We start from the raw sequence: 13,791 nt of genomic DNA on the forward strand, positions 1-13,791 counted from the left end.
AAAACAAGTTATTTACTAAACAGCCACACTAAACAAGGGTAGGGTAAGGCCATGTAACCAGTGTGAACATAACCTAGTGCCATCTTTATGGCATTAGCTGGATGTATATAACAAAGCTAGGGAGATTGGTTACTTGTTTCTTCAGTTTTTGCTTAGCCATTGATTTAAAAACAAAAAACAAAACAAAACAAAATTTGTAGAATTCAAGTGACTAATCACTGAATATTCCATTCTCCATTACAAAATATAAGATGCATGTATTTTTGGTTTAGCAGCTGCTGCAGTTATAAGTACACTTTTAAAAGCTTAGTGTGTGTGTGAATATGCTTATTTTACCTGCTTAAGGGTGTGTTCTCTTTAACATGCGTTAACTTCTTAGTTGACAGTCCCCTTGCTGTTTCTAAAGATCAGGAGGCTGCCTGGGGAATGGAAAGAAAGACCATGGGCTTTGACTTCAGATGGGGCTACTTAAAAGATTTCTAAACATCCTGATCCTTATTTTCCTTTTCTCTAAAATAGGGATAATCACCTTGACCTTGCAATAGAGCTGCAAGGGTTAGCAGTGTACAATACCTTAGTAGTGTAGGGAACACTGATAGGGCAGAATCTATTGCTTTATGTTTAGTGGGGAAGCCAACATTTCACAGCAAATACTGGTATTTCTAATCTCAGGTATCTGAAGGGTTAGCTGTTCTGTTTCTGTGCATACATACACTTGCATGCTACAATTTATTTTAATAAAGCAGATTTTAAGGGAATAAACTGTTTAAGGTGTTCCATTAGAGTAATGGGGTAATACTGTGTGATTTGGAAATCCCCACGTGATACAACAGTATAAACTCCAGTTTTTTTGTTGTTGTAAGTGTCTTTGACCATGGCCATTTCTAGTCTTAGATATTATTTGGAATTTAAATAATTATTCAAATAATTATTTAAATTATTTATCCATTGAAGTTATATCTGCTTTCTCTAAGAAGTTTTGATGTGAGAAACCTTATGGATTTTATATTAGACTGCTTCCCTAAAAAAAGGAAACTTTTCCATCTATCATTTACTCATATCTTAGAAAGTTGTAGGGGTTGTTTTACCCATGTTCAAATTAGAAAACCAAATGTAAGCTGCCAGAAATAGGCTGTGCTGTATAAGTGCTTTGAGGTCTGTCATATAATGCTGAATTTTTCTTTCAGTTCATTCAGTGTGTCATGAGTGTTTAAATCAAGAGGAAGCTGCATGAATGTAATCGACATTCCAAATGGAGCTCTCCTTTGCTTGTCCTCTTTGCCTTCGGTAATATGTGTAAACTTACATCACGACTTTCTCTCTACAGCTGTTGTAAAGTTTATTACTTTATGTACAACTGAAGTTTTGTTTTAGTTTTGATAATAAATTCTTTGGAACTTTAATAAGATCTAGTCTGTTACACCATTTAGAACTTTCCTGAGCCATTATCAGTCATGCCTTATTTTCTTGCTAAAACTCTATGTAAATTTAAGTATGCAAAATGTTTAAGTCACATTATTTATTTTTCATTGTGAGACACTAAAAACTGTTAATCAGACTACAGCTGTTATCTTTCCTCTCCTACAAAGAATACTTCACACATAAAAACTTAGGTAAATGACATAGACCCACTTGGGTGAAATAAAACAACAAAAAAGGTGATCCAGTAATCCATGTCAGGGTTCACCTTAGTAGAAGTTTAGCACAGGCCTTTCAAAACCTATTGAATAATTTGATTGGCAAATACTATCTGTCAACCAGTCCCTTTTTGTCATCTATTTAAACCTTTGTTAACTCTCCTTAAAAATCTTGTACGTTATAAGCTTAACTATATAAAAAGAACATTGACAGAAAAAGACTAAGGGAATATATGAAAATATTAACAATGTTTATTTTTGATTAATGGAATTCTAGATGACTTTAATTTTCTTTATATATTTCAGTATTTTTCAGATTTTCTATATGCTTTCCTTTTAAAATCAGATTTTAGTTTTTAAAATACTGATAGATCCATTTTGATATACCATGTATTCACACTTTAAAAAATATACATAGCAGAGTATTGGAAAGTATGTACCAAAACATTGATCTGGCTACCACTGGGAGTCAGGATCATGAGTTCATCTTCTCCCTTCTTACTGCTTTTCCAAACATTCTCCAGTAAGCAGGTACTACATTTATAATGGAAGGAATTTTTTAAAAAATTTTAAGCTGTACACTTTCAAGTAAGATCTGAATTCTAATGCTGGCTTGTGCCTCTTACTGTGTGGTTTGGTCATTATAGATAATGCCAAGTTTCAGTTTCCCCGTCTTTGAAAAGGAGATAATATGTTATCTCTTGGTAGTAGTTCTGAATATGTAAAGTGTGTTGATACAAGAAGCACTAACAATGTTTCTGTTTCTTAAATTTAAAACTGGCCTGGTTTGCCTTTTTTATCAAGAGAGCTTAACAGATAAAAAATGAAATTAGTCTATTTTCTACTTGCCAGCAGAGTATCTGTCTTATTTTAGGATGCAGTGTGAGACTTACCATTCAACTGAACAACTAGTTGTCAACTAATGAAAATAAAACATTTTCTCTATGCATCTTTAGCCTCATTTCACTATTAATTTTTTAAAATATTGTCAAAATATATATTATTCAAACCTAACATATAACTATGGCAAGTTAGTTAGCCCAGGTTACATATCAGAATGTGAAGCAGCCTGCTATATATTACACAGTGACTATAGATTGCATCTCCATATATTGTCTGTGAGGCCACAAAGCTCTGCTTGGTCTGGGCTGTCTAGAAAAGGGCCAAAAAGGGGCTCAGAGGATTAGGAGGCAGGGAGCTCACCTTCAGTGTCCTAGCACCTGCTGTTTGGTTTCAACTCACCAGGGTCCTCTGAGGAAATCATAGTTTAAGGAAATGGTAATTTCCTGGTTGAGGATAAGCAGTAGAGAAGAAGGCCCTTGCTGAAGGTTATGGGCCATATTTGAACAAGTCCCAAGGTGTGCTGCATCAATTGTGGTTCTGAATTGGCTTTGGGGTGAATACAGAACCATCCCTCTGACATTATATTAGTTTGTTCTCACACTGCTATAAAGACACTACCCAAGACTGGGTAATTTACGAAGGAAAGAGGTTTGACTCACAGTTCCACATGGCTGGGGAGGCCTCAGGAAACTTCTTATAATTATGGCGGGAGGGGAAGCAGGCACCTTCTTCACAAGGCAGCAGGAGAGAGAAATGCAAGCAGGGAAGTGCCAGATGCTTATAAAGCCATCAGATCTCATGAGAACTCACTATCACAAGAACATCATCGGGGAAACCGCCCCCATGATCCAATCACTTCCTTCCCTCGATGTAAGGCTTACAGGTCCCTCCCTGGACACATGGGGATTACAATTCGAGATGAGATTTGGGTGGGGACACAGAGCCAAGCCATATCAGACATCATTCAGTTGATTCCGTTTTAATTATTGATACCTCAAAACGAATCTCTTTATCTCCTCCCCTTCTGCTTTCACCCATTCATTCCAAAAGCATGGAGCATAGTTTTCAGTATGTCCCTGCAGTTAGAAAGTTTCCCTCCCCTTGACAAATTTGATGTATTCATCTGCTTTAATTACAGCCAGTCTTCATTACAAGTGAAATCTCCTGTTGCCTTATTTCTATTTTATGTTGGGTTGTGTTTAATTCATTGTATACTTCTAGTGTAGCCTCACCCACTACTTTAAAATTATTTCCTGGTCTGTTTACTTTTTCTTAATCTAGTTGGAGCATGGTAAAGCCGTGAGCTCAAGCTTGAATACTTCAACAATTTGGAGAATTAAGCGCCTCAAATCACCCTCATTTAGGATTTAATTTTATTTTGGAGATGTGTGCTTTACTCATGTGTTTCAAGAGATCCATGATTTATGAAGTACTGTTAACACATTTCGTGCACTTCCATGGGAATGTGGCTGCCAGAGATCTGGTGCTTCCTGGGGATAGTTGGCGTAGATTTGCACCACAGCAGTCATATTAAATTAAAGCTCTTGCTTCTACTGAGCCAAATTGGAGTTTAGACTCTCCTTCAGCATGATGTTCCAGGTGATACCATCAAGTCCGTGAGATGGCATATGAGCTAAAACTTCTGCCATCTGTGAACTAGACTTTGCTTTGGCTCAGCCGAGTTACTGTTTCAGTGTTCATCTAAATAACTTATTATAAATACAAGAAATGGAGCTATATGTAATCACCATAAACTTTTAAAATCTCATAATAAATGTACAAACCCTTCATCAGTGACTTCCTTCTCTTTTTCTCACATTAAAACTACCTTGACTACTTATAACTTATTTCCTATGCAGCCTATGAGCGGATGGCAAGGACCCCGCAAATGCCAGAATAATGACGGGTAGGTAAAATGCCTGCCTGGAAGATGAAAAGGCCAGGGTGGAAGTTTTTAGGTAATGAACTCATGAGCCCATTCTAGGCTCAGTGCTTTAGAATGCAGCACAGGTGAGCTTATTAACTAAGCACCACTGCCTGGTCTACAAGACAGGATATAGGAAATTGATCCTCATTAGGGTGAGAGAGGAAGTGCTTACGAGGAGAGGCAAATAGATAAATAAGTAAACTACCTCTGCCATCCAGATGAGGAAACTGCAACAAATTGCACACTCAGGCTTTGCTTAAAGGGTTTGTATTCCTCATCATATTAGTGACCCCTTCTGGGACACCAGTGAACAGAAAAGAAACAATTCCTTGACTGTACCCCTAACAAAGCTTCTGAAAGAGAAACTAGGTGGGAGAAAAAAAAAGAAGAGAGTCGTGCATCAAAATAACATAAATCTTTTATTGAAAGTCACTTTACTAATGTTACAATGGGAGTAACATAGAAAACCATGGTATCTTATTAGCTTCGGAAGTGAATACTAATAAAACTGTGCCAGAAATTTGAACCTTAAGTTACAGTGACCTTTAAAAACATCAAGATTTTGTTTACCTACAATGTAAGAACAATTTTATAACTTGAACAGCCATAAAACAAATCACACTTGCTCAGGAAAGCAGTTGCCATATACATTTCCATTGGTGTTTGCCATAACCCCAGTAATTATTAAAATAGCTTAACGAACCTGAAGTGCAGAGTAGCAGAGAAATGTTAAAATAATGCGAATCTAAGTATATACACATGATTACCTGATTACCAAAAGTGAAACCATGCTGCTATTAACACCTCCCCATGGGGTGGCTTCCACTATCTATAGATGGACATCACCTGTCAAAGGTGATAACCGTGGAAAACACTAGTGCCGACCTACTGCTGGCTAACATGTAAGCTACTATGTTTAGGTAAAACACCCCGTTTCTGAAAGAAGTTGTCTTTTGGGGGTGCTAGTTTGGAGGGGCAAGTCTTCCAGCAGGTTAAAAAAGGAGTACATGCTTATCTATCCTGAATAAACCTTTTTTTAAAGCACTTTTGCAGTTAGTGTAAAAAAAAAAAAAAAGTTTTCCATACAAAACAAAGGTGTTGAGTCATTTTTGCCCTTTAAAAAGACTGGTTGTAGAATCAGTTTGATTTTGTGCTGGATTAGAAAAGAAAAGTGGGGTTTCTAGTCAGGCAGTGATACACATATATAATTTAGCAGGAACTTTTGTATTATTACTAAGTATTCATATCAGCATTTTCTGTATTGTGTTACTTGTTCAACTTAGCACCGCTATATTTAAAGATTGGGGCTATTTGCATTATTTTAGAGCTTAACCATCCAACACAAATCACAGCCTGAAAATTCATAAAATAAGAGGCTAAGCCCTAAGGTGAATGCAGATCAGCATATTATATATATATAACATATTTTTTACAAGAAAGGAAAATACCTTTTCTTCATAAACTCTTTGAAACTTTATTGATGATTCTGTATGTGCATTATTTTAAGAATTCGTCTCATTGTATGCCTTTTTGTAAAACAAAACCAAAAACACACATATTGCCTAGTTTTGATTTCAAGGATACGTAGGAACATGGAATGATGATTACTTGATGAAAAGCCTGCCAGCCTTGAAGCTTCCCCATATGATACAGGTTCTATGAACAGTGCAACAGGGATGCATCAGGCAGGAGTGACTGGCCTATCATGGACTGGACCACAAAGTATTCACAGAGTCAACATGCAGTCAGTCCGCCAAGCACAGAAGTCTGTCTTAGCATCCAGCACCTCTCTTCCCACCACACCTCTCACGACAATGTGTGCTCTCCTGCATATCTGGCTTCAGGAATCTTCCTGTGGATATCCATTCTGTGTCTATGCCAGGACTAAATGCCCCATGGTTTCCCAAAGTTCTCTGCTTCTTATCTCCTCCCCATCCTGAAATTCACGCTCTTAGGACTCATCTCCCAGTGACTTCCTAAGTTGCATAAGCTGCTAATGTGCTGGTGGGCGAAGATAAAGATGCCTGCCACCTCTACTCCCTAGGGCATCCTAGGGTTCTCCCAAGGGACGGCTTAGCCAAAGGAACTGACTTCCACAATAGAGAAAGTTCCTAGTCAGGAGAAAAGAGCTGCACAGCTACTGAAGGGGGAGCTACTTGGGAAGCAGGATGGTTCCGGAAGCATCCCTCAAAATCTCACCATGAGGATGCTTACTGTTTGTCAGACTAGGGATATAAAGGACAAAAGTACTAATTAGGTTTTTGGTTTTGAATATTTTGTTTTTTTCTGCTTACAAACAAGCAGAAGATGCTCCATTTGCGGGACTAACAAAGCAATGAATAAAATGTCAGTAGAAACACTCCTGTTTTCTAAAGTCCTGCTGCATCTTTCCTCTGCATCTGCAGATGTGGGAGAAAAGCTCCTCTTGGAATTAAAAGCACCTCCCCCACAAAGCATATGCTATGAGCGTGTGCCAACGATTCCCAGCAGGTGTACTTTTAACAGCAGGGCTACTCACACACAGCTGGGATGGGCTGCTGCCGCTCAGCCAATTTTCACAAGAGCAGACTGGGCCCCTCATTATATTATACTATCAATGGGAAACTGTTCATCAAAGTCCTTAGTTCTTCCATGCCAGGAGAAAAGTTGCTGCATCCAAAACCAGAGTAGTCTTATCCATTCAAAAACATCTCAGGAGGAAAAAAACCAAAACATTTAAGCCCCAAATTAAGCCCTATTCCACAGAAGTGTTTACTTCTTATACATCTTAAACTGTAGAGCAAGAATGAGAAATTTGTCTTGACTCCATACATTTAACGGAGTGGAAAGGTATTTAGGTGGCAGTTTTAGAAAAAAAAGAAACATCAAAGTGAAAGGAAAAATATAATTAGGTGCATAAAAAGTAGATATGATGCTGCAAATGGGAGTCAAGAGTGTTTCATGGAAAATTCATGCCAACTTACCAACTGGTAGGGTGATATTTACAATATGCTGCCCATGTGGGCATCCAGTGGCAGCAGCCAGATGTGTCCTATCAGACTGTGCAGGCAGCTGTCTTGTCCCTCCTCATTCCTGCCAGTTCCTAACTTGGCTCTCCCCTTCCATATACTCTACCAGCTACTCAATATCCTGCCAATAAATTCTCTTTCCTTTAAGTAAAATAAAGTAAAATAGTCTTTTCTTTAGATAAGAATTTATTATCGTGTTAAATAATAACATAAGAAAATATTTAAAGTACTATATATATGGTTAGAACTACACGACAACAGGAAATGAATGGATAAAATGAATAAATGAACAAATCTTATTTTAAAACACTGAAAAAAGTGAATAAAAATACCATATATCTTCTGGTCCAAAGGTAACTGTAAAATATAGAGAATAAAATCCCAAAAAAGGTAACAGGTAAAGTAGCCACAAGAGATCTGGGACAATAGACAGGATTAAATTATGTAGATATGCAAGGGACTCAACAGAAAAGAAATGTAAGCCTGTTATGAAATTCAAACATAAATAGTCCTTCTCTGAAAGTGCAGAGAATATCTAATTTTGTCTTTCTGACAACTTCTTTAGAAACCCTATTAATGTTACTTTCCGAAACTGTATGCCAGACTGACCTTATATACAAACACAATTTTAAAATTATTTTTAAAGTAACAGGGAAAAGAGAGAGAAACTATGGTATCACTTAATAAAGCACCAATATCAAAGTGAAAAGTAAGTTGGCATTTTAAGCCCACATTTGCTTTATTCATCAACATTTTTTAAAGGAACAACTCTAATGATAGGTTATTCCTAATCGAAGCTCCGGGTTTCTTGTTAAAAATACAGCAACCACAGCAAATTGAAAGCCCTCACCATGTTGCACTGTCCGATGTATTCCTTTCCACAGATTGCATGTGCCCTGGGGATCATTTCCAGCCTGCAGCATTCAGAGGACCATGCCACTTCCCATCTAAATAAAGAGTGGCTGGATGCAGAGGACAGTTCATGTGGCCAGTCCACTCCATAAGGACTCCCTGCTATCCCATGCCTTCCTGTTGACACTTACTGGAGAGACTTAAATGTTCCTTTAAATCAGGGTTTACTGCACTGCAACGACTATGGATAAATGGAACTTCTCAGGCAGTAGGGTGCCAATCTGTAGTCTTATCAATGCATAAAACTAGAAAGAGGGGAAAAAGGCATACAATGGAACATAAAGGCCAAATAACTGCTCTCTTCTGCTTAGCAATGATTTTGTAGTGGATTGGGAAATATAAATATTAGTTGCATGATATAAACTGTTATATGGCCTGAAAGTTTCTCTCCAAAATAGATATTTAAAGAGAAATAATGCTGTGCTTGTATATTTAATGCTACCTACCTCGGTGGATGAAAAGTCATAAATATTTAGATGTAATGCCTCTAGAACCCCAACCATGAGTATACATATAGATACTTCTTGAAACTCTCCCTTGAGACTATAAATTTGTCAATGAATCCCACAAATGGCTCTAAGAATGTTTAAACATGGGAGATAAGAGTAGATTCCAAGAATAGAATATTAAAGTTACTGTATACCTAAAATCATAATCTCTACAAATAAAACAGAAAAATTTTTATTCAGTTCCACAGGAAGGTTATTACCAAGGAGGGTAATTACAAACTATATACCTCTAGAGCAACCATGTCTCCCAAAAGGCACATGATCATGATTTTCATTTGAAATAATTTCATGTAAAAATAACTGAGGTGAGGGAAGACACACACATGGACAAATGATAGACAGAGATCTGTTAACTTCTCAGCTAGCCATTTGTGGATTCTTTCAAATTAGGGTTTATATACCTGTAACTAGGAAGCATATTTACATGAGGCACCTTATATTCAAATCTATAAACTCTTTTATAGTCAAAATAAACCTTATAGCATTAGCCTTTTATACACTCAGTACCAGGAAACATTCAGTGCACGTTACAGTGATCTTGGTAAAAAGTCACTTTATTTGCTACATCTTTCAATCTGTCTGCCCTTCTATTCTTGGCTTGAGCTATGTGGCAACACTGCCCAACACTCACCAAACCTTGGCCTGATGGATCGCTTTATGGTCATATCAACAATCACATCCCTTCCTGTCATGAAAAATGCTGTTTTACATTATGTAATTTTGGAAATGTTTGCTTTCCAAACATTTCAAAGACTTTCAAAAGAGAGGTCCATTACAGAAGACATAAACACACAGTATAAAATGCTGCCTTCTAACTTGGCCCTTCAGTTTGGGCACGATATGTAATCAAATTGATTACATATGAAGATGATATGGATTTTGTCCATGGATACTATGGGAGAGGATCAAATTTAGAGAGTATATCTGAAAACCTGTCTGCAGATTCCATTCCTCTTAAGAACACAGAGAAAATGAGGAAATCAGAAGTATACTTCAGAGCAGACCATATGATTGAGCCCATCAATCTCCAGCCTCACTAGGGTAGCTAGCTTTCTTTTGGAATGACAGATCTGCCATTATAACAGCTATCAAACTTTGGTTTTAAAGAAGGGTCTTTTAAAATAGAATCTTATTTTCCTATGGATTAAAAAATATATGTTTCAAAGCATCACATTCTTTCCCCCGCCAGCTGTTAGTGTAGCTTCGCAGTTGCTGCATCTCTGTGGTTTAGATCTAACTTAACTCTTTATGAATTATTGAAGCTGCCCAACTCAAACAGTAGAATCTTCCGTCATCTTGCTTCAGAGTCAGTGCAGAATGACTTGTTGGGATTCACACCCCAGTAATGACAAATATTCTTAATCAACAGTGTCAAAGTTGTTTTAGTTAAAACAAGTCATTCATTTCACAGATAAGGGTGACTAAAAAATTTTGCCAAGGAACAAAACTTCAGGCAACAAAGGGTTAGAGTATTGGCAAGCCAGAAGCTACCAGCTCACTGGCAGTACGTCGTCTCATGTGTCTTTGGTGCACTTGCTTAATCTCAGCAGCACACACTGCTGAGGGGCTGGCTCACTGGGATGAGATGGGATGGATGGATGGGATGGATGATTTCCAGGGAGCAGCCCATCAGCAGCAGAGTGGGCTCCTGCATCAGCAAACTGTGGAGGCCAGAAGTTTTGCTGGGCATTTTGTTCTCTCACTCAATTACTTACTCAATAAAACTGCCTCCAGACTGTGCACAGGTTAAAGGGATATCACACGTTTTGGACAAATACCAATTATGGAGAGACACATTTACAGCACTGACCACTATATTTACATTACCTGCTTATAGTCTTTGAAGATCACTGGATGGATGACGATGATGTGATTGTGACTGAATTTTTAGGCATTTGGCAAAATACACTTGTGTGTAACAGCTGCATTTTTTAAAATTTTAAAAATGTTACATATATACAATTGTCCTTGTATGCTAATATAAATATGAAAAGTAAAAAAACAAAACAAAAATAAAAATACATGTTAAAAGTTAGCCTATGGGATATTGGCCTCTCAAAGCTTTAAAGTCCTGCAGAAAAATCCTATATGCCTTAGCCCTGCATGCTCATTTCTATTATGGGATGTTGTTTCCTTAAATATGGAAAACAATAAACAGAAGCTTCATGCATATAGCATTACTGTTTACAGTGAGGATGTGCTTCAGAACGTCAAGTTCTGAATCCACTATTGTCCCTTAGGAAACTTGCTACATTTGGGTCATGTGAGTTAACTTTATGAATATTTCTACATATTATCTGTCATGCAGATTATCCATTAACATACCAGTACCTTTATTGTTCCATGTTATAGTGTAACATTTCAGTAGTTCTTTTCATGGTTCAATTAAATCCTAAGCCAATGACAAAAAGAAAATGGTAACCAGATGTGAAACTCCGCTTCCTCTCCTCTGTAGCATCTCAGAGGGTCTTCGTATTGTCTGAAGAGCAGATAGATTTGCAGTGATTCCATGAGCCTGGGTTTCTATAAAAGTTGAAGTAAACAGTTTTCGATGTATCACATGTAAACAGTTGATCTTAAATGGATGTCTCCCATAGCTGCACAACAGAAAAGAGCAAAATTGCACATTGTGAAAGCAGGAAGCAGATGTATTCTGAATAGGAGATGAAAAAGATTCAGTGATTCCATCCATATGTATGTGATTGTGGATGCACACTCTTGCAAAGTCTAAAAAGTGGATAGCATAAACACTCCAACTTTTAGCTCTGTTTCCTCAAAACCTGTGTCTCAACCTTTTTAACAACAGCCATCTTTTGATACAAAAACCATCACCTCCTCATTTAATGTTACTAAACATTTTGAATAGAGTCAATATTGTGTCTCAAATGAAATAAAAGAATTTAAAATATTATTTTTTAAGCTACACATGCCCTTCCTTTCCCCAGGATTCTGAGACAGCCAGCTAAAGCAGTGGTTCTCAACCTCAGCTGCACATTACATTAATCTGGGGAGGTTTCTACAATTCCACTTCCCAGGCAGCACACCAGACCAACTAAATCAAAATCTCTCTGGGTGGGACTCAGGCGTAAGAATATTTTAAAAGCTTGGCAGATGATTCCCTTGTGCAGCCACGACAGAAAACCACTGATACCAGGGAAGTGTGATTCCATCAATTCCACCATCACCCACTTGAAAATCACTGCCATACACTCCAATTCTATCACTACCTCCTTAAAAAATGGTTCTCTCAGCCGGGCGCGGTGGCTCACGTCGGTAATCCCAGCACTTTGGGAGGCCGAGAGGGGCAGATCACGAGGTCAGGAGATCGAGACCATCCTGGCTAACAAGGTGAAACCCCGTCTCTACTAAAAATACAAAAAAAATTAGCCGGGCGTGGTGGTGGGCACCTGTAGTCCCAGCTACTCGGGAGGCTGAGCCAGGAGAATGGTGTGAACCCGGGAGGCGGAGCTTGCAGTGAGCCGAGATGGCGCCATTGCACTATAGCCTGGGCGACTGAACGAGAGTCCATCTCAAAAAAATTAAATAAAATAAATAAAAGGTTCTCTCTCACAAGCTGAGGTACCACAGTGGAAGGATACATTCAAGGCAGGATGTCCCTTCATTCATTCTGTCCCTCTTACCCTCTCCTTGCTTTTGCCCTGAGCTCTTTATATTGGCCCTGTTCCGGTTCAAATTTCTACAATGTTCAGCAATCACCTTAATGGACTAATAACAAGTGTGGCATGATCAGATATGAATGCAACTCAGTTCACCAGAAAAGGAAGACCAATTTAAAAAGAAGATCAAGCTGATGAAATATGTTTCCAGGCAATATAATTTAGATATAATTATTATAAACATAAACAAAGCCTATGAACAGAGTGACTTAGGTTGTATCCAATTCCATCAAAATTCCATTTTTACTGGACATTTGGTACATGTCGCTGTATATATAATGAGTTTCTGGGAAAGAAAAAGGAGAAAAAGCCAAGTGAGTAAGTAGATGTTTCTATATAGGTTCCCTTAATATGTTCTCCCAAATCTTCATGGAAATCTTGTTCTGAATGCCCACGTCTGCCTATTCCACAGGACTGTGGTAAAGCTACCATGCTATCTACCTTAGGTCGCTTTATATGCCCTTTTTATTGAAAAGACACCAACCCCTTGTAAATCACAGGAATATCTGAACTGTGAGGATCTTCGTGAATGGGTGACACTGGTGGTGGAGAGGAGTTAATGGAGCAAAGACAATCTGAATTGATGCTCAGATAATGGTCTGGAGGGCTAAAGGGTTTAGACTCTGGCCTCGGAGAGCTGAAGTTTCCTCAATATTGTTTTATAAAGATTAAAAATAATATGTGACAGGAGAAAGAAGGGAGGGACAAATGAATAACATTGGGAAAAACCTGAATGTCATGATTACCCCAGTGAGAAAAAATGAGCAATTGCCAAACATCACTTTCAGCACTAGGCATGCCTTGGCCCACATCTATGTGGTGGTAACAGAGGGGCTGCTGATAGGAAGATCTGCTTGTTCCACTCTCCACAGCCCACAGAGACAGCCCAGAGACAGGGGCTGTGTATTTGGTAGGATTCTGCCACATGCTTATGTGGCTGTTCCACAGTGCATAGAACAAATCAGACTTTTCAGGTAACAATCCCAGCAGCCAGAGCCTTTGTGGTCACTTGCTCAGCCCAGGGCCAGTCATTTTTTCTAGGGAGCTATCGTTTTTACGGCTCTTGTGTGGTAACATCTCCAATAACCCAAACTCTGACATGACAACAGCTGAGGGGATGTCCCTAACTTGATGGAACAAAACAGGGATGCAGACAATTTAGCAGAAAGAAAGTGGGGTGCTACACTTCGACAATTCTTTGAGGAGGGCAGGAATGACATCAGTCTCAGATTTCATTATCACACATGACATCATGAACAACTAGGTATCTATCAAGAA

General features: G+C 38.2%; 2 protein-coding genes across 19 annotated transcripts in view; one reads left to right on the forward strand and one right to left on the reverse strand.

Moving 5' to 3' along the window:
* SRI (sorcin) overlaps window positions 1-2,586 on the forward strand; it is a gene marked incomplete at its 5' end in the record, with an annotated part of 14,843 nt that extends 12,257 nt beyond the window's left edge. The window contains 1 exon segment of the mRNA NM_001134172.1: window positions 1,188-2,586. Coding sequence (NP_001127644.1) covers window positions 1,188-1,214 — 27 coding nt within the window. The 3' untranslated portion in view covers window positions 1,215-2,586.
* The window catches only part of ADAM22 (ADAM metallopeptidase domain 22), a 273,701-nt gene continuing 261,449 nt past the window's right edge, over window positions 1,540-13,791 (reverse strand). For all 18 annotated transcript variants that reach the window (XM_024250366.3, XM_002818272.6, XM_024250365.3 and 15 more), the window contains one exon: window positions 1,540-11,433. In XM_024250366.3, the coding sequence (XP_024106134.2) occupies window positions 11,229-11,433 (205 nt within the window). In that variant the 3' untranslated portion in view covers window positions 1,540-11,228. The remainder of the gene's footprint in view (window positions 11,434-13,791) is intronic.

The sequence above is a fragment of the Pongo abelii genome, chromosome 6, assembly GCF_028885655.2.
Source record: "Pongo abelii isolate AG06213 chromosome 6, NHGRI_mPonAbe1-v2.0_pri, whole genome shotgun sequence".
NCBI lineage: Eukaryota > Metazoa > Chordata > Mammalia > Primates > Hominidae > Pongo > Pongo abelii.